A 21,696-nucleotide genomic window follows, 5' to 3' on the forward strand; every position below is an offset into this window, starting at 1 on the left:
GCAGAAACATGAGCCACTGTGTTTTAATGTTTGATTTACAACTTGCAATCAGAATTTGAATATATGAATATATTTAGGTGTCTTTGAGTCGTCGTCGTCGTCTTTGTTGTTTTTTTATTAGTAAGGAGATTAAAATGAGCTTGATTACTCTAGAAATAATTATTTTCAATATAGCAAAAGGAGAATTGCCTGAGTCTTCGCTAAGTTTCATGGAAGTCTGAAGTAGAATGTGATAAGTACTATGATTTATTTCTAAATATAGCATGACTGATTCCTAAAAATGTATTCTTCTTATATGTGGTGTCCAATGGAGTACATTAACATATAAAGAAACTAAAGCAATTATTTTGCAATTAAAATAGTAAAATTACACAATGTTGGGGTGATAATTATGAACGTATTAATATTCAGCCCCATGAGGCATGCATCTTGTGTGGTAAAGCCTGCAGGGAACAGGAACTGTGTGATCCCCTCTCATTAGAGTTTAGTAAGCTGTGAGTACCTTGCCTGGAACAGTCAGTCTAAGGATTATCAGTTCATTTTGCACCACCAGACTTCTTTCAAGGCATGAGTTCGGAATTGTTGTTCTCTTCTGTTGATCTTAGGGAAATTTGGAAAAGAGCATTCTTGCTTCTGTTGCTGTTAATGATATATTATTTTGAGGTAACACAGTCAACAGCTGCTACAGTGATATACTACAATTACCTTATTAATAATCAAAGACCAATCTGTAAATTAGTTTGCCTAATGTTAGGCAAAGCTTTCACAGTTTGCTTTCATGAATACTATTAGCCACACTGATTTATTTTATTTTTCAAATCCTTTCACTTATCTGCATCCCTTGGAAGAATTCCTATTGCCCAGTCCTTATCACTGTGAGGGTGTAAGGGGGACCATGGGTCCCTCTATCTCAGTACTCTATTTTCAGCAGCGGCTCTAAACAGACACTTAGGGAGAAATATGAATGCAGCACAGGTGTATGGGTCTTCAGAACTGTGTGATTAATTTGTTAGGGTTTTATCAGTTTTCATTATAATCCATTAAGGAATTCTGTACTTGGTCGTCATAAAAAAGACTCAAAATCCTTTTTCCATCCACTTAAATTGGGAGCCTGTGTACTAGGAGTGATTACATCATACATGTCCAAGTGTTGCTTTTGCAAGAGTTAGAGAAGAATTACAGATGGGGTGACTGAGGCTTATAGGGATGAAAGGCCAAATGGTTTAAATCAGCATGATTCACTTCAGTGGAGCCCCATGAATTTACAACAGATGAGGATCTGATCCATTTTATATGCAGTTAAGGTCACACATTCAGCCGGTGACAGAGGTAATAAATGACCCCAGCCCTTGTTGTCACTGAGGTTGCCATATACACAGCAGAAGCAGGCAGCGGTTGAGACTGAAAAGGAGCCAGACTGGAAAATGTTCAGGAAGCTTTAGCATAAAAAATAAATTGCTGATGACACTGAAGCTGTGATTCTGGAAGACAAGAGGAATAGGCACGGGAGAGCACAGAACAAAGACTTGCAGTTCTGCTGGGACCACGTAGTGCTGAGACAGTTATGAGATGGTTGCTTGAAGTGAGCAAGAAGTACGCATTTGTAACACATCGAAAGACAGATTTTCAGGAGTACATTAAAGCAGAACTTGAATTCTCTACCAGTTGCGCAAAGTAACCCGATCATGCTTTAGACACACTTACTACGTCTCTATTTTAAGGAAGTCATTTGGGGTTTTTTGTGGGGGTTTTTTTGTGCTTCTGATAGAGAAACTTTGACTGCCTGTGGGAGTTGTAGCCAATATTGGTGCTTTGCTTCATGCTACCAACAAATTTTATGCAGTGAGCAGTGCACCGTGGGTACAGAGCTAGGGCTGTGTTATTCCGGGTATTTTCCCTGAGAGAATACCAGCTGGCTTGCACAGCGGTGATCTGTTCCACTTGAATTCCAGAGCAAACAGCTGGCAAGGAGTCTCTCCCTCTCTTAATGTTCTGGGCTGAGGCAAATGCTAGATCTGCTATTTGCCCATGTGCAAATGAGTCAGTGCTCTAGCAGGCATGTTTCACCTATTTTTTCCTGCATGAAGAAAAAGGAAGATCCTTGATTCTTTCTAGGTTGCTTTTCCTTCTTGGTTAAAATAAAATACAGCTGAAAGTCAACTCACTGTCTGTAAATGAACACCTCCCATGTTTATGTCTAAATCCTAGTAGTTAGTGTGAAGTCTAAACAATTATTTTCCTTAAAGCTTTAATTGAACAAGATTTTCTGTTATCTCTAAGCATCATAAAAACACTAGCATATGCACCATGAGTGAGGGTGAGAGAAGAGAAGGATGTGAGCGAAGAAGGGATGCCGTTTGATGATATTGAATCCTACCCAGTCACTAGACTGCCATCTCAGTGTTCACCAAAGGTGTCTCAACATTAGTCAATGTCTTTTTGTCCCATTACAGTATAATTTCCATGTGTACTCAAGGACCTATGTAAGTCCACTAAGCTTGTTAAAAGTGAATAATTCATTGCTTGCAAACACATTTGGGAAAGGTAATCAGGGGAGTGGATGTCATGACATTTGAATGACAAAGCAAGCATATACTCTTCCATACTTCTATTTCCAGGTTATTATTTATACTTGTAACTATTTGTAATTAAACTGTAAGTACTGTGAATACCAGATTTTGTAAGAAATGTATACTTCTCCAGATAAACGACAGAGGTGAGAGATATGGTTTCTCTTCTGTTGAAAAACAACACTACACACCAAAACCCACTCACATGAATGTGACTGCTGCTTCACTGTGGTATGGTCCTTGCCTTGTTTCAGACCTGTTTGTGTCTGATAGTTGAATAGGTGAAAGTTCATAGAATGATCCTCCAGCCAGTGGGAATTTTACCGGACTGCCACAACTTCTCAAATGTCATGTATAGTGGCTTAGCCACTTAATCTGCTAGTTCCCTCAGGATCAGCAGATGCATCTTATCAGGGCCCATGGACTTGTGCACCTTCATGTTCCTTAGATGGTCTCGAACCTGATCTTCTACAGTGGGTGTTCTTCACTCTCCCAGTCCCTGCCTGTGCCTTCCACGACTTGGGTGGTGTGGCTTGAGCACCTGCTGGTGAAGACTGAGGCAAAAAAGTCATTGAGTACCTCAGCCTTCTCCATATCTTGGGTAACCAGGTCTCCCATTTTCTTCCGGAGAAGGCCCACATTTTCCCTAGTCTTCCTTTTACCACTTATGTACCTATAGAAGATTTTCTTGTTGCCCTTGACATCCCTGGCCATATTGAATTCTCTCAGGGCTTTAGCTTTTCTAACCTGATCCCTGGCTGCTTGGACAATTTTCTCTGTATTCATCCCAGGCTACCTGCCCTTGCTTCTACCCTCTGTAGGCTTCCTTTTTTTGTTTGAGTTTGTCCAGGAGCTCCTTCTTCATCCATGCAGGTGTTTTGGCATTTTTGCCTGACTTCTTCTTTGTTGGCATGTATTGCTCCTGAACTTGGAGGAGGTGATCCTTGAATACTAAACAGCTGTCTTGGGCCCCTCTTCCCTCCAGGGCTTTGTGCCATGGTACTCTCCCAAGCAGATCCTTGAAGAGGCCAAAGTCTGCTCTCCTGAAGTCCAGGGTAGTGAGCTTGCTGTGTGCCTTTCTTGCTGCCCTAAGGATCTTGAACTCCACCATTTCATGGTCACTGCAGCTGAGGCTGCCCTTGATCGTCACATTCCCCACCAGCCCCTCCTTGCTGGTAAGAACAAGGTCCAGCATGGCTTCTCTCTCACTTGGAGAAAGAAGTTATCAGCACATTCCATGAACCTCCTGGATTGCTTGTGCCCTGCTGTGTTGTCCCTCCAATAGATATTGGAGTGGTTGAGATCCCCCATGAGGACCAGGGCTTGTGAATGTGAGGCTGCTCCTATCTGTCTATAGAGGGCCTCATCTACTTGGTCTTCCTGGTTGGGAAGCCTGTAGCAGATCCCCATTATAGTGTCACCTGTCCTTGCCCTCCCTTCAGTTCTGACCCATAAGCTCTCGGTCAGCTCCTCATGCATCTCCAGGCAGAGCTCGTCCTCGTCTCCCCCGCCTGTCCTTCCTAAAGAGCCTGTACCATTCCATTCCAACACTCCAGTCGCAGGAGCCATCTCACCGTGTCTCAGTGATGGCAATGAGATCATAGCCCTGCAGGCATGTGCATGTCTCCAACTCCTCCTGTTTATTCCCCGTGCTATGTGTGTTTGCATAGAGGCAGTTAAGTTGGGCCCCCGATGAGGCTGACTTACTGGCTGGAACTCCTTTGTGCTGCTCTCCTGCTAACTGTGATCCTTCTCCCAGCTCTGGGCATCTGTTGCTGGCACTGGCATCAAACTGGTAGGAGTGGGATGGGTTGAGGTTCCCTTTCCCTGGCAACTTCAAAGTTTAAAAAAAAAAAAAGTTTAAAGTTTAAACAGTTTAAAGCTGTTTAAGGTTGTTTATTTTCTTCTTCACACGGCCAACTTTTTGCCAGTAGGTGATCCCAGCTCTTACTGAAGAGTAACTGCTGCTGAGTGTATGTAAAGACTACCACTAAGATTGGTTCACATCTGTCCAGATATGTGTTATACTGAAGTACTTTGAGGCAATCTTTGGTGTGATACAGAAGCATTGGAAGTAGGGGATGAGTTAAATGTAGGTAGGAGAGAACAGTGACCTTAAGGTTCCTAAAGATCAGTTTCCCTGGTTCTCTTTTTATAAAGCCACAGCTCACCTGGTAAAGTGGGATGAATTTACATACTTAGTGATAATGAATGAAAGTATGAGTCACAGGTGATCTATCTCATGCTAACATTTTGCCATCTGGCTAATTTAAAGTCAAAAGAGGATATATAGATAATTTATGTCCATTTTTCTTCTTTGAATGTTTGTTACACTTCTAATTTCATCCCAAAACTGGGAATAGCAGATACAGACTTATAAAATAGCTGTCTTCAACTAGTACAAGCCCAATTAATACAGAAAAGCTATTTTGCCAAATCAGTTTTCAGTACAGAGGGAAAAAAAGTGTGTGGAGTTGTATGTCTACACATGCGCACAGATACAATTTTTTTTTAAAGGTCTAGCTCCCTATGTTGGGTGTTCTTTTGTTTATAAAAACTTTTGTGAAAAATTAAACTCCAAGCAAGTGCAGACATGGTAGTAGCTTATAAAATTTTGCACCAAGAATATGACTGTGGCTGCTGTTCTGCAAAATACATTCTTGAGCTCTGTACCATGCTGCAAGGGTTACGCATATGGAAAGAAAAGGGAAGAGTGTTATTCTCAAAAGGGAAGAGTGTTATTCTCAAAAGCAAATGGAGCTGTTAGGTATTAGAAGGAATTTCACTTGTTTTGTTTGCAAAACCAAAGTGCTTCAGTATCAATAATCCCATGTTTCTTAGCTAGTGCCTTCTATTGTACGGGCATTTGGCTTTGCTAGTATTTTCAGTATGGCCCTATTAATCCAGTTCCATTAACCTTGATAACAACTAAAGCCCTAAGTATTTATCTGCAGGTGTTTCTTTGTTTGCTTTTTTTAAAATGTAAAACAATATTTTAATGGCTTTTTTAGGCTTTTATGTTCTTGTGTACAGGATTGCTTATGCGTAGATAAAAACAAGTCACAAATGTACTAGAGACACAAACAATATTGGAATAAAATTAGAACGATATTGAAGGCGGTAATGCTTAAATGCTGAGGACAATATACTGCTGAAATCCGAATGATGGAAGTTTAATGATTTGGGTGGGAGCCACAAGCTACGATGTTACCCGTTGTGCTAAAGGACTGCTCCTTACAAGTGCATCAACTGTATTAGGACTTGTGTTGACTCACCAACAATTTAAAATACTTATTTTCATGTGTTTTTGTGGATATTTGTAGTATCCTGGGGTAAATTTAATTTCTGTGTTAAGTCTGGAGCCAGCTAGTCTACAGAAGACTGTCTATCATGTTGTCCTTGCCTCCTGCCGTATGGTAGTGCTCACGTGAGGGATGGGATATGTTTGCAGTTCAAGATTCATGTTAGTCCTGTGTGTTTTCCTTTATTATATGGTTCCTGATTCAAAGCATTAAAGAAAATGTATTATCTTCCTTAAACTATGAGCGCAGCCTAAAAATCATACTGCTGTGGAGGAGAGAGTTGGGGAGCAGATGAGTATTGATCTTCTGCTCTTTGATTTAAGGTTGGGGCCTTTCAGCTATGTGTCATGTCATTTCCCAATTTAAACTTAGCTAATTCAGTTATGTTCTTTGCGTGGAAGATACTATTTGATATTTGTAGGAGGTGCATCTTTAAGGGGAACATCTTTAGGAAAGCTTTGTTTAAAAAGTGTTGAGAATTAGTAGCAGGTTGGTTTATTTATAAAAGGACTGTTTGTACTGGCCTATGCATTACAATTCTCTGTTGAATAAGCATGTATTAGCTTTTGGTATGTATATGTAACTATGATAATGGTAAAATTCACTAATAATTTCAAGTCCTAAATTTTGCCTCAAAGGCAATGAGAAATGTCAAAGGTACTGACTTGCTTTTCATGCTTGCAGTCAATGAAAAAGTAGATCCATGGCTCCATCTACTGGAGTTCAAACCCACCAGCGAGAGTTGCTCTTTATTGAATACGCTGTGCACTTCGTCACACTTGTGTGAGTAACCACTTGGCAGAAGATGAAATAAAAAATACTGGGTTTTACTTTTCAGCTGGTGGATTGCTGGAGTAGATTTCTCTGAAGACTTTGGTGTAATATTTTTACTATTTTACTTGTTTTAACACTTGTGGGTTTTTTTCTGCCATTACATCCACTGTCTGAAAGTTGAGCAATTTTCTTCTTTTGACAAGATACAGTAATATATAAAATACAGAGCTTGTTGTATAATTCTTACACTGTTTATTTATGTATTTTATACTTGTACAACTGCCGTAAGCAAGATAAAGGCCTAATATTGTGTAGTTGGATGGTTCCTCCAAAGGTCTCCTGTGTGGAAAGAATGAGCCCTGAGTATAAAAAAACTTGTCCTCTTTGTTTTCTCTGGCAATTAAATGCATGACTTTGCAAATTAATCTCAAAAATATGTTATTTTGCAACATCTTGGTGCAGACCAATGTGAAAGGAAACTATTTCCATTTGATTAACTTTTTTAACTTGCTAGTAAGAGGGGAAAAAGTTTTGTTTGCACTTTGCCTGTTTCTCATTGGCATTGGTTTTGGCACAGGAGCTCAGAAACTGAACTGTAGCCAAGCTCTTGAGGAAGAGCAGATCCTGAAATAATCCATCACTGCTCTGGCTGCAGTTAAATATTTTCAAATAGTTTACTTATTTTCCTTCAGTATATCAAACTGTGTCTTGTGTAATACCAGATGAAAAAGCATGCATCGAATTCATTCAATAAAAAGTGAAATTTGAATGTCTGTCTACTGTAGCATTGAGTAATCACTTCAGTTTCAGCAATAACTGGATTTTAAAATAAAAAAATATTATGAACTAATTAATACTTTGTGTATTTAACCAAGAATCAGACCTCTGTACAGAATACTGTGTATACTATTTTTTGACTGTTCAAATTATGTGATAATAATGCAAAATATATTTTGTCCTAAATAAGGAGCCTGATCCAATTGAAAGCCTTCCTAGACTGTCACTTTTCCTTGATGCTTCTTGTTTACTTGACTTCTTGCTAGTATTCTAAAAACCCAATAATTTCTTTTAAGATACACAGAGCTTTGTATTAGGTCCTAGATTGACTGTGTAGGATCAGAATTGTCCAGCTTAAATGTGAAAGTGTTGTGTGGAATGGCATAATGCCCTTGCAAGGGTGTTTTGTTGTTGCAGCTTTTAAGGATGATGCCAGTAGGGATGAGGATGATAGATACAGAAAAGTAGTGGTTTCATAAAGAATATGTCGCTGGAGTGAATTTCGCTATGTAAGGGTTACTGCAGTAAAGTGATAAGCACAAGTAATTACATTAAATGTGGAGACAGAAAGGAAACCGCTCCTATTTTGTTCATAATAGGATATATATCTCGCAGTTTATAACTCCTCTGCAATAAGTGGAAAAAAAAAAGACTGATTTTATTTCATTAATAGCTGAGAGTATTAATATCTTGAAATACATATTATTTTCTCCTGTGTTGCAGGTAGACTTGTCATTTTAACTCAGTGCTAAACTTTGGAACATTTACATTGCAAAATGTGTGTCTGTATATATATTAAAAAAGTACATGCAAATAATATTCAAAATATTAATATACTATTCACAATATTCAAAGTATTCAAACTGTGTATGCACATAAGCATTCATATAGGTAAATATATTAGTTCATATTTTATGGGTGAGGATTTCTGCTGCTTAGACAATAAGAGAAATGTTGCAGTTTATTTGTGCTCTTCCTTCAAGAGGCAAGGAAGAATGAATGAATAAATGCCGTTTTGTTATCTGCTGTTAGAGGTGATGTATTCTATTAAAAATTGTTAACCACATGGAAAGCTAAGGCTGTGTATATTCATGGTCAGTTATTGGGAATAATCTCTATTATTAATTGGACACAGCCTTTCTATTTCCAGTGAAAGTCACAATATAGGCTTTTTCCTCAGTTTTCTGCTTCCTTTTGCTCTCAACTCAGAGCATTTCATAATTGTAAACCAGGATGGTTTGTTCTCCAGTGAACTGACAATTAAGGTGTGGGCAGGAGAGAGAATCATGGGGCAAATGTTTTGTATGAGCATAAAATGTCTACAAGGATTTAATATACTGTAAAAATATTTTGCTCATCTACTGCAGTTGTAAAATTGCATTCTAAAGTCCTTTTATCAGCAGTTACGATGTCTCCTTAAAATACAAGGAAGAACCTTCACGATCTCTTAAATAATCTTGCGTTGTGTGTTTGTGCGTATCCATACATATCAGCATGCCTGCAAGTACACATTCACAAAACCAACCAAGCAAACTGAAAACAACACAAGAGGTCTGGAAGTGGTTAAAGAACCAACAGATGTTTGTACAGGAGGGTGAAGAGGGTTGCATGCAGTTTTCCAAAGCCCATTTTCAGTAGGTTCAACCGTGAATGTACGAACAAGCTGGCATAACGTAAGCCCCCGTGTGAGTTCTCAGGGCCTCAGTTGCTCTGTGCTGTTGCCTCTGCTTTTGCTTTCAGCGGTGTAAATGCAAACTACCTTAAGTGTCAGTGAAATGGAGCTGTGTGTCAGTTTGGATGTAAAGTTATTCCGATAACCTGTGTGTGTGCCTGGACCATTGGTTCTGTCCCAGTCAGACTGAATTCAAATTTGGGTTTCAATTGCAAGACCTGAGTATTGTCTAGGTCAGGTTTTAGTTTGTCATCAGAGATCACCAATGACTTCTAGGAATTAGTGGCTGTTCCCAAGCTGTTTCTCTCACCTTAAACTACAAAATTGCTTATTGATTCCTGGTGCTTGTGAATATTGTGCCTACTTGGCAATGCATGTTCAGACTGGAGCTGTAGTAGCTTTTTTTTTTCAAAAAAAGTTAACAATGCAGAAAGTACAGTCAGAAATAGTCTCTGAACTTATTCATTACCCTTTCTTTCAGTAATATAACATATATGTAGTTTTATTAGTCCTTAAATACTCTGTTCCCATTTTTATTTGTGTATATATATGTGTGTGTGTGTACATATATACACACTGTATAAAGATATATATTGTTCATAGATATTTGCTGTAGCCACATAACACATATTAAATTGCTCATTAGATGAATGAATTTGTTTTTGCACTTGACATACAAACATTGTTTAGATAAATGACCTGATTTTTATTCCTACGTGCTGAACACTTGCAGCTCACGAAGTTGCACTCAGGCATTATATCTACAGCCTCTTGTGATTATATATCACATGTTTTTATTGCTCCCTCTGTGGTCCTGTCTCTCACAATGGTAGTTTATTATAACGAGATAGAACTGCTGTACGTTTTGTAAAGATTAATTTTTTTCCAGTACATCTGCTGTGCTGATCAAAATAAGTTTTTATTGCTTAAATATTTATAAAAAATGCCAAGTGTCTGAGTATGAAAAATTTTCACTAATTTTACAAAAAAACCCCAGCCCTGCAGAGAAGCTCATTATAAGCAAGTAGACTACAAGAGGATTTCAGAGAAGCGTTCAAAGGAAACATTACAATTCAAATCTAGAAACATGACTTTCACAGTAGATTCCTAGAACTTATAGTTCCTTAAGAAAAATTTTTGGTGGTGCATATTTTAGCTTGTCTGTAATGCCAGCATTTTCTCTGCTGTAAGGTGATACATACAGCCTTTAGCAGGAGCACATAAAGGAATTAAAAATCCAACTGAAAGTTCAGTGAAGACTGGAAAATTTAAATCCTCTTCTTTCTTGCAAAAACCTGAGTATTTAGGAACACAAAATAATGTTTTGTTCTACTCTGGTAATGAAAAATCAAGTTTCTTCTAGGAGAATTTACAGTTTATAAGATGACTTGTGCCAAGAACTTCAAAAACCGAGGACATTTAAGTGCTCTATTTGTGTATCTTTTGGCATGTAGATTTCATGATGTTATCCAGTGTGATCTATCACATTGTACAATATGTCATATGTAATACTATATCTCTTATCTATAGAATGTTTTGAGCCACATCTTTGTTCAGCTGCTGGGTTTTCAGCGCTGCCTATTGAACATCCCTTTGAAATTCTAAAAATCTTCAGTAATGCAAACGCAACAACTTGCAGCTGTATATAAAATTGGTGTTGGCATCTCATGTATTTAGGCTGACTTAAAGCCTGTTCAAGTGGACTTTGAGGCTGAATAATTTATCTTTTTCTTTTTTTTTTTTTTCCCCTCTCTCATCCCAGATTAGTTTATTGGCTGCGAAGAGCCACGGACGCTTTGTGCCCTGATGGGGGACTCAGGATCCAGACGATCGACTCTAGTATCTCGGTTGCCAATATTCAGGAGAAGTATTAGCCGAAGACACGACTCCCTTCCTTCCTCACCTTCTTCTGCTAATGCCATTGGTGTCCACGCCTCCCCATCCAGCACTAACTCCAGCTCAGGGAGCACAGGCAAGCGCCGGAGTATTTTCCGCACTCCTTCTATTAGCTTCCATAACAAGAAAGGGAGTGAGCAGAAGCCTGACTCGGCTAGTCAGAACATTAATATCTCAAATGGTGCCCAATCTTCTCTCAGTGCTTTTCAAAAACTGAGCTTAGATGAACACATTAAAAGCAGAGGAAGGCATTCGGTTGGCTTCGGCAGCTCGCGTAGCAAGAAGATAACAAGATCTTTGACAGACGATTTTGAAAAGGGAAAGGAGCCCTCAGCTAATAAGAATGTCTTTATAAATTGCATAAGCTCTGGGAAGAATGAGGGTGATGATTCAGGCTTTGCAGAGGAGCAGAGCCGATACTCTGTCAAACAATCCACGCGAAAACTTCTCCCTAAATCTTTCTCATCGCACTACAAATTTTCCAAACCAGTTCCGGAGAGTCAGTCAGTTTCCTCTGTGCAGCAGTCCAGGTGCCTGCTGGAGGTTAAATCGTACGTGGAAAGTGAACCTGTGATCGCCAAGTCCTCTCCTCCATGTTCAGCCGAGACGACAGAGTGCATGGGAAGCTCCTTGCAGTCCCCGCTGCTGTCAGCTGACCTCACAGCTGCCCAGACCCCCTCTGACTTTGTCGCCCTGACAGAGGATTCTGTTTCAGAGGCTGATGCTCTGCCCAGCAGTGGGACTGGGGTGCTGCTCGCAGAGGATTTTGGCCACAATGTCTCTACCTCTCAGATCTGTTTTAATCCTGCTGCTGCTCCTGTGAAGGAAACGGATATTGTGGAAAGTACTGGCCGTTCTGCCGGCATATCTCCTGTGAGTCACGCAAGCTCGTGTAGTGTTGAATCTAATACCTTATTCAAAACCTCAGCTACTAATCAAACAAAAGTATTGTTGCAAGCCAATGAACTACATATTAATGATGCCAGGCACATAGAAGAAATTAACTCGGCAAATGCACATTTAGAAACTATTGTGTTACAGCGCAGAGAAGAACCAGCAATACTCTCTCCAAAGGCACAGGAGTTGAGTGGGAACAGAGATGAAAGTACGCCATCCAAGCATGTGAGAGAAAAAATTCCTGTATTGGAGTCTAAGATTGTTCCATGTTCTGAACCTCAGCCCTTTAAAGCACAACGGGGTTATGAAATAAACCATTCTAAAGGTATATATCGTTGTTGGATTTGGGGTTTTTTTTGGCCTCAGTTCTTCTGTAAGAATTGTTTGGTCATGAAGTGTTTTGGTAGAGTTGCCAGTGCTAGCTAGGAAGTTAAAAAGTTATGTATTCTGCCCTCCTCCCAAAACTGTAGGAATTAAAAAATCTATCATTTTTTGAGTTTTACAGTTTGCTAACGCCCATTGGTGCTGTTCGTAGCTATGCTTTCCTGTGGTAGAAAATGAATTGAGAGAGATTATTGATTGTTGTCTCTTGTTGAAGGCTGGAGCTGGGATTTTTGAGACGTGCCTATCTTGAGCTAAAGAGTTGCATTGCTTGAGATGGAAACATCACCAGAGAAATAAACCTTTTAGTCTGGTTATGAAAAATTACATGGTTTATCTTACATTGATCTGGATCTTGAAATTTCCGGACTCGCTTGCTCTATTCAGCTGATGTTGGAGTAGCTTGGAGTGGATGTTTCTGTGCAGAGTATCAGAGATCCTCTTTCTGCTTCCATCTGAAATAACATTGTGCAACTTCTCATTATGTAATCTGTGAAATGGAGAGAGTTAATTACTATCTAAATTTCACAATGGATCTTTAGCTTATGAAAAGGATTTTGGAAATATTAACAAGATTAAGTGGAAGGGCTGTGCCTGGAAATCTCAGTTTATAGAGATGCAGATGAATAAAGGCACCAGGCCCTTGAGTGAAGGACATCTGTCAAAAGGCATTTGTCTCTGACAGTTTATTTTCTCAAACCAACCTAAGGACTGGTGCTTTTTTGCATAATCCTGAAGCTTTATCTGGTAGACCAAGATTTGTGAGAGCTAACATTTATAGTGTTTGTATTAGAAGATAAATGAGTGTAAACTCATATGAATTCGTACCCATCTTTTTGCTTGGACGTTTATCTAGGCACGTAGATTATAAGCAATCAAAAGCAATCTTGCTTTTTGAATTATTTGTCACTGCAAGGCTTGGTTGGGTATCTTGTACATAAATGGCAATATAAAGTCAAATTAATCCACTAAATTAGCTTTCACCAGAAGGGACCTCTTTCCCTCAGAATCTTAGTCAATTGGGAGAAAAAAATATTTTCTCTTATGTGTCTGCTGGTCCTGAGCACTCGGTTTTCTTGCAGCGCTGGCTTATCTGCGAATGAGCTCATCCTTTTGAATCTGACTTACTAGAGTGTACTGCAGAACAGCAAGTGAGCAGCTCGGAGTGGTGTTTAGAAATACACAGAGCATTTGAGACTCATGCATCGGCAGTTGTATATTTAATGTGTATTTCTGGAAGGCAGCGAACTGCAGTTGAAACTGTGATAGAGGGATTTTTGTAAATGGGATTCATGTTCACCGAAACTCTAGAGCTAATACTGCACTACATAAAAGTTGATGATTAATTGTTAGGGTTTTATAGTGCTGTTCAAAATGCAATTTTTTTTTACTTGTGTGGTGAAGAATGTAGTTAAAATTAGAAACTGGCCAAGCATGCAAAGGAACCATTGAAAAAAAACAAAAAATCCTGCCATGTCAAATGAAACAAATACAGAAAAAGCTTGTGGCCTTCAGTAAGATATGGTTATGAGTAGTTATATCTATTACAGACAGACGGGTTTGAACATTTGGTTTTGCTGAAACAGTTTTTAAAAACAGATGTGAATGAAAAATATTTCTGTGCATTTTCTTTAGTAATAGATACTTTGTCTTCCGTAGCTGGTCTCATAGCTGATATCATTATAGATAGCGTCGTGAACATGACATTAATGTATGAGCAGGTTTGAGATGCCGTATATTTCTTAGTATATCTTTATATATATTTTGTGTGATACGGATTTTTTTGAAAAGCCTTAGAGAAAATGTCTGTTCCCTCACAAAAGGCAAAAGAAGGTAAAGTTTTCCATGTTTCACTTATTATGCTATTATGCTTTTCTCTTTCCTCATCTCTAAATTTGCCCTAGCACCTCAAAATGTAATTTTTTTCCTCTTTTCTGATGTGTTATTGTTTAACTGGAATTGGGGATTGGGATTCAGTCTGCTGGCTGCAGGCTGGGTTTGGAAAGCACGGATGCAGAGCTCAGCTAGGAAGGCCAAACGGAAGCCAAAACCAATGTGCATCCCTGTCCTCTGCAGTGATAACAAAGCTGCGACCTGGCCACACAAAACCTGGACTTGCGTTGAAATGCAGGGCAGGTTGGGTTTTGGCACCAGTGGACCAGCAATAGTTTCTCTGGTGGATTTTACTGGACAGTGGTTTGGAAGGTTCCTAGAACAAGGGGAGAAAGGAAAGGATGGAGCAAAGATCCTTCTGGATTCTGTGAGGAGCTGTGGACTGGGCTGTAGCATGCTGAGTGTGCTAGTCACTGAGGGCTGAAGAGCTATCTGGTGGCTCAGGTGACACTTTTATCTAGGTAGGCAGGATCTGCTTTCTACAGAACATCTCTTATGTGATTGCCTTTCAATGTAAGCATTTCGAGTAAAGTAGTGTTCTCATTAAGAAAATATTTGTAGAGAGTAATGCTCTATAATGATTGTTGATTGCTTCTCTACTTGTAGCTGATCTTGCCAATAGCTTCAGTCCATACCGAGAAGGCAGATTTGTTGAGAAACGACTGAGATCCTCTTCAGAAGGTACTGCTGGAGGCAGTCGGCTGATCATAAAACCAAAGGATGGAAACACAGAAGAGCTTAACAGCCTACGGAAGCAGAGAGCAAGCTCATCCTCTTCAAAAATGAACAGCATGGTGAGTTTTATTCCCATATGCATAAGTTTTTTGTTTTTCTGTGATTGGTGTAAAGTTGCTGCTTCTCATTGTAGTTACAAGTAATGGATGGTGATAAAGGGGGTGAAAAAAAAAAAAAAAAGCTGTATCAGGCTTCCAAAATGTGATCCAGGCTCAGCTACAGACATTTAAAGTATTTTTTTTTTTCGGGGTATGACATTGTGAAAAGGTTTGCATACTTTCTGTGAAGAGATTCTTGTCATGCTTTGCTGATTTGCTTGGGAGAAAAATGCTGGGAGAGGGATCTGCAGCAAAATTCAGTGTGACTATTTCTGAGGTTAAATACAGTGGGCTACTCTGTGGCAACATTTTATTGTTACTGCGTTAGTTATTTCATGGACTCATGCCTGGTATGAGTGAGATGAGATTCAGATCAGAAGTTGGATAGAGAGGAAGTTGTCTGTAAGGAGGCTCATTTGAATGGTCTGAGAGGTCTCTTTCAAAACTGGTGACAAGTTTGAATGGCTTTCACTCTGAGCACTAGGTAAGGAGGAAAGGAAAGGATCTCTTCTGAGAACCCCTTGAGTGTCCTGAGGACTGGAAAAGCTAGGACAGATCAGATAACTACAGGAGAGTACTTTAGAAACCTCTTCTAGTGAAACAATAGTAGAGAATGACTGACAAGTTTGTGCTTTCCTGTAGCCAGTGAGAATAAACATTAAGGCGAGTGTAATTTATACTTATGCATGTGCTTTCCAGCAAGAGATAGAAAGATGCTAAGACTGAACATCTACAGCAGTGGCATCCACTCTTTATCTTATGGGAAACACTAAAACAATTTTTATGACTATTATTAGTTTGAAATATTCTATTCAATGTGCTAGCTGAAAAAAAGGATTAATTTTCTACTCATATCTGAAAACAGCTTTCCATTGAAAGCAAAGAGCTCCAAGTTTCTTACCCCTGCCCAGAGCTGCTAAACAGATGTATAAATAAAGGACCTTTTCCTTTTCAGGTTTACGTAATAGCCGTTATGTTACAATGATGCAGGACTAAACACATCCCTGAGAGACTCAGATGTGAACACAACTGCCTTTTGTAAGAGAGGTTTTTTGCATTTTGTCAGAGATGTGAAACTGGTGCAAACTGATGCTAGATTTCCAGTTATGTGCTCTTTTCGTGTAGTTTTACAGGCTAATACCAAAACTAAACAATTCATACCGTTACTTAGACAACTTCTATGCCTGTGTGCTGTATGGGCTGCCACTAAATGTAACTTCTTTCTCAGCTGAGAAGTCAAGGAACGCTAAAATCGTCTTCCTCTCTGAGATTTGCCCATACTAGTTCCTGGTTGGCCATTTAAAAACACGTCCCCAGAGAAGGATCTGATTTAGCGTGAAGTCTCCTTACAGAAGTTGTGGTGGGAAATTGGGGTTTGGGGCTTTCTCAAGAGGATGTGAAATCTGTCTTTTGTCTTGGTAAATCTCACCCATGTGTCTGAATGTATCGTCCAAATGTTCCTTTGTGGCTGGGCTCACAAATGCTGCTGTGGATGGCGGGAGAAAATTACATCGCTACCAAGCGCATTCTTATTACGTACAACAGATTTTCCGGTGTACCAGTGTCCTGGAGCAATGGTCACTAAAAAAACTCAACTAAAATGGAGTTACTTGATGTCTTTTACAGAAACACTTGCCTGTACATTCACTTTGTGTAACCTGGGAGGATTGGATTACCTACGCTTCAATGACAGGATTATACTTTTCTTAGCAGTACCAGATTGTGCAGATTTGTCAGTATTCACTGATTAATTTTATACTACCTGAAAGGGCAGGAGGCAAATTAATTTTAGGAAAGAGAAGATTTTATAGATCTGCCTTACCCTTTCTAGATTGTTGCCAACTTGTCAGATGTAGTACAGTAATCCAAAATTTATTTCAACAAAATACCCTTGATTTTATTTTTTTTATCCAATGAATTATTACACCCAGAGATATAGCATAGAAATAGAGGTAGAATTGCTAAATAGTAGAAGAAACCTTTGTGCTATTAAAGCATATAGTTAAGCATGTTCTCTGTGTTTTTTGCAGGAAATTCACATCCAAATATCAGAAATACATCTTGTTTTTCAGAGCCAGAAAGATCACAATGACAGTTAAAGATGCTGCTTGATGTAGGCATACAGAGCATTACAAAGATGTAGTTTCCTGCCCTAAAAAGCTGATTAATCCTGGCTCAAGCCTGTAAACCTTATTTGGGTTGTTAGACCCAAGCTGTTAGGCAGATCTCAGTGTTCATTTAAATACTAGGCTAGACTGATGCCTTAGCATTTCATTCCATTTAGCCCTGTATTAATGATGGGACCAGGAAGGTGACAACACAGTAACAACAGGAAATAAGCAAAGTGCCTGAGGGGTAGGTGGTGATTTGATCTCCTCTTCATGTTTTGTGTATGAAATCTACATTTCTTTTTCACTTCCATTAGTAAGATTTTTCACAAATCCACAATTAGCTCCTGCTTATTTGTATTAGTCACAGACCGAGAACTTTTATGTCAAGATTACTGTGTGTATTCATGAGTGAAGGTAATATTATTCCTGCTTTCCCCCCAATGCATGGGGATATAATCTTCACATGTGAAGAGAAATGCTAGATGAAAGCTTTTTCAGTAAAAGGTAAGATTTATGAAGTAAAACAAATGAAACCAAAACTAACAATACCTCCTCCCCCAAACAACGAGACAACAATAAGCAGAGTTCCCTGGAAGGAAAAGGAATTAAAAATTGAAGAAACTGATGTTCAGAATAATACATAACAGTAAAAAGGCCCTTTCAAAATACTTGTCACAAGCAATTAATGTTTAACACCACAGTAGCAGATTGTTACCATGAATGATCCTTATGAAGAATAAATACTAGGTAAAGAATTGGAGATGCTAAACATAGTATTATTAAAAAACTTAATCTAACTTTCTCGCATGCCTAGAAAACCATTAATCACTCCTCTCTGGCTATCAGTATTCATTTTGTTCAATTTTGGAATCAAATGAACCACAGGCATTTAAGGGATGGCAAGTTCATGGGGGATTGCTGAGGCCTCCCGGATGAGGGCAGCATTCCTGTTCAGTTCCGCTCTGCGGCACCGAGTGAGTGGTAGTAGCTATGGATGCTGGTTTTCTGGCATCATCCAGACGTCGTGTTAGGCTGAAGAATGTTTGTAGCATGAAACATACCCTTTACTCGCAAAGTGAAGCAAGTCCTCCAAGACTCTGTTTACTTCCTTTTTCTTGTTGGCAGGCAATGTGGGCTGCTTCTGCTGAGGGGCTGGTGGGAATGAGGAGCCAGAAGAACTGAGGAGATGCTAGATTTTCACAGGAGAGGAGAAGAGAAAACAAACTAGCATCTGAGAAACTGTTCTTCCTAAACAACTTGTTCAGCAGAGTATTATGGCACAACTGGCAGTGCTTTTTTTGAAGATGATAGGTAAAAGCTTGGCTAGGTGGATCTCCTAAATACTGACAATATGTATCAAATCTACAAAGATGGTCACCACCTGTAAGAGTGGAATTAACTCACTTGTGAGATGTCAAAAATAATTTATGATCTGGACAAGAGTGGTGCTACTCATAAATGAGATGTAGGGAAGGAAAAAAGTCTTTCAAAATAACTGCAAATGTGCCAGTTTCATAGTAATGTAAATAAGGAACTGAAACATACACTGGAGATTAACTGCTTAGATTGCTAATTATGTGTTTTTCATCAGAATAGTTTCAAAACCGTTATTCTTGCAGTGACCAATTTCTGCCACAAGATGCCATCATTTCACTAAAAATGGTTTTAGACTTTAGTATTACATAGTTACACAGAAAGTGGAAACAGGGCACGTTTTTGGAACAGTTTAATGTTGATTAGCCTGTGCAGTATACTAGACCCTTTTCAAATGAATATGGTTGATACTGATGCAATTTAAACAGATTCATATTGGTATAGAAACTCTGGTCATTCAAATGTTCCAACTATGAAGTCATCAGTTACAACTTTAAATATTTAGACATAACATATAAACTAGTTAACTATGTCTCAGAAGACTGATAGAGGCTGTGGCTTACCAGCCTGTTCTCCAGCTAGGTGGTGGTTCTTTTCCAATGTGCAAAAGAAGCAAAAAGAAGGAAAAACGCAAAGCAGTATGGTAAAAAACCTGAATGACCTGAAATATGCAGCACTGCAAGACCAATGAAAAGGACGTAAACCCGGGCAGTTGAAATGTAGGGGGGTATTAGAATAACTGCATTGAAAGAAACTAGGATCAGACCCCGAGATCACTGTAAGCAAGTTCTTTAAGAGCATTAGGTGACAGAACAGCAGGAAAAAAGAGTTGATGTACTACAGTACCTAGAATTAACAGTAGAAATTGAGATGTGTGTGAGAGCAACAAAATTATCCATCACTTCTCGCAATAGTGGCTAACATGGAAAGGAAATACTTAGGAAAAATCCTAAATATCACCTTTACCAGTAGTAAAGACGGGGAAAAAAAAAGCTGATTTTTTTTTTTAAAAGTTGCTGAAGATTTTGAAATGCTGACAAATAATAGTCAGTCATTAAAACCAGACAGTCATGACGGATGATACAAATGAAAGTAGCTGTACATTACTACAAGTTAAAGTTTGGAGCTCCTAGACCACACAGCTACGCTGTGCTGTATGCACACGTTTTTACTCTGTCTAGAAATATGACTGCATACATGCGGCAGCATGAGACACCCCACTTGCATTTGGTGCTCTCAGACCTGCCTTTCTGCCTCTCTACAATTATTTACAAAGAAAATAATTATCTGTTTTTGACTGCTCCCATGTCCACACCTGGCTATCAGCATATGTGCTGTATGACTAAAAGAAATCTAATTTTTCAGCTCTTTCCTGTCTCAGTGGGTGAATGTTACCACTGTCCTTTCTATTCTGCAGGTATGTGTTTCTCTGGGCACTTTCTTGAGCGCAGTTTTTTCCTGTTTCACATATTTTAATCTTGTCCAAATTGCCAGTTTTTAATTTCTTAACTTCAGCTACAAGTTTTCATCCTTACAGGTAAAAATTTTTATGCTTGCCCTTGGTGCTGGATCATCCTCTCATTCTGTCTAGAGCAAGGTGGCCTTGCCTGCTTGTGTCCGTCCAATTACAGCTGCACAACTTATTTTACCAGGTTGTTGCTTTGACTGTGCCATTTCTTTCTTTGCGTTTTTCCCATGTTTCCAATATATTAGACAAAACTGCTTGTTGCCAGTTAAAGGACTTTCATGGCCTAGGGTCATGTCTTTTTTTTTCCCTCAGCTTTAACAGTGATATGTCTTCATTGATCACTTGTCAAACTGTCAAATAGTTGCATTCGTGTTGTCTCCCACGCTGCCTACTGTGCACTAGAGTAACTGCCGTTAGAAAACTTTCTTAATTTCCTTTCTCAATTTTCATGTTATTTTTTTGCCTTGCCTACAAGTAACAACACAATGCTGAACTAAGATAACTTTTCAAGATGTGTGCCAGTAGTGTATTACTGAGGTCTTTTGCTTATCCATCCAGTGCTGACACTTAGGCAAAATCCCCTTTTCTTCATGCTTGTACTGTGCTTATTATGTGGGGATGCTCTGAGTACCTAACATCTCAATAAGTATATTTACAATATAAATTAAGAACAGTATATGCAAAAACCAGTGTTGGAATAAAGGGTAATATTTCATGGGCTACTACAGGATTCAATTTGATAATGGGAGAGGTTGAATGTGTCAGTTAAACATTAAATTTACAAAATTAATAATTGATTAATTCAGTGCAGAGAGGGCCATCTGAAACTTTGGGAAGACATAAAAAAGGTAAATGATGGACATGAAAATAGTGAGATACTAGCAAAAGAGATATTTGCAAACAGGGAAGGACTTGTGGGTGATGTGACTGTTGGAGGCTGTCTTGGGTATAGTGATGGTGAAATGATAGAGTTTTTGATTGTTGAAGTAAGGAGGAGGGGTCAGCAGAACTGCTACCTTGGATTTGTGAAGGGCAGACTTTGGCCTGTTTAGGAGCCTGGTTGACAGAGTCCCTTGGGAGGCAGTCCTGAAGGGCAAAGGAGTCCAGGAAGGCTGGACATTCTTCAAGAAGGAAATCTTAAAGGTGCAGGAGCAGGCTGTCCACACATGCTGCAAGACGGGCTGGTGGGGAAGACCAGCCTGGCTGAACAGAGAGCTTTGGCTGGAACTCAGGAAACAAAGGAGAGTTTATGGCCTTTGGATGAAGGGGCAGGCAACTCAGGATGACTACAAGGGTGTCACGAGGTTATGCAGGGAGAAAATTAGAAGGGCCAAAGCCCAGCTAGAGCTTAATCTGACTACTGCAGTTAAAGACAATAAAAACTGTTTCTACAAATAAATTAACAAAAGGATGGCTAAGGAGAATCTCCATCCTTTATTGGATGAGGGGAGGAAACATAGTGACAAAGGATGAGGAAAAGGTTGAGGTACTTAATGCCTTCTTTGCCTCAGTCTTTAATAGTAAGACCAGTTGTTGTTTGGGTGCCCAGCCTCCTAAGCTGGAAGACAGGGGCAGGGAGCAGAATGAAGCACCCATAATCCAAGAGGAAATGGTTAGCCACCTGCTACACCACTTAGATGCACACAGGTATGGGGTGGGATGGGATTCACCCAAGGGTACTGAGGCAGCTGGCAGAAGTGCTCACCAAGCCATTTGCCATCACTTTTCAGGAGTCCAGACTCTTCTCA

General features: G+C 39.3%; 1 protein-coding gene across 7 annotated transcripts in view; it reads left to right on the top strand.

The window, feature by feature from the left end:
- The window catches only part of CCSER1 (coiled-coil serine rich protein 1), a 712,872-nt gene that overhangs the window by 61,258 nt on the left and 629,918 nt on the right, over positions 1-21,696 (top strand). For all 7 annotated transcript variants that reach the window (XR_008577013.1, XM_054824857.1, XM_054824859.1 and 4 more), the window contains exons 2-3: positions 10,858-12,213; positions 14,769-14,956. Coding sequence is in view for 6 of the 7 variants with exons in the window: in XM_054824857.1 (XP_054680832.1) it covers positions 10,902-12,213; positions 14,769-14,956 (1,500 nt within the window). In the remaining variant the exon portion in view is untranslated. The remainder of the gene's footprint in view (positions 1-10,857; positions 12,214-14,768; positions 14,957-21,696) is intronic.

This window comes from Grus americana, chromosome 4, assembly GCF_028858705.1.
Source record: "Grus americana isolate bGruAme1 chromosome 4, bGruAme1.mat, whole genome shotgun sequence".
Classification (NCBI taxonomy): domain Eukaryota; kingdom Metazoa; phylum Chordata; class Aves; order Gruiformes; family Gruidae; genus Grus; species Grus americana.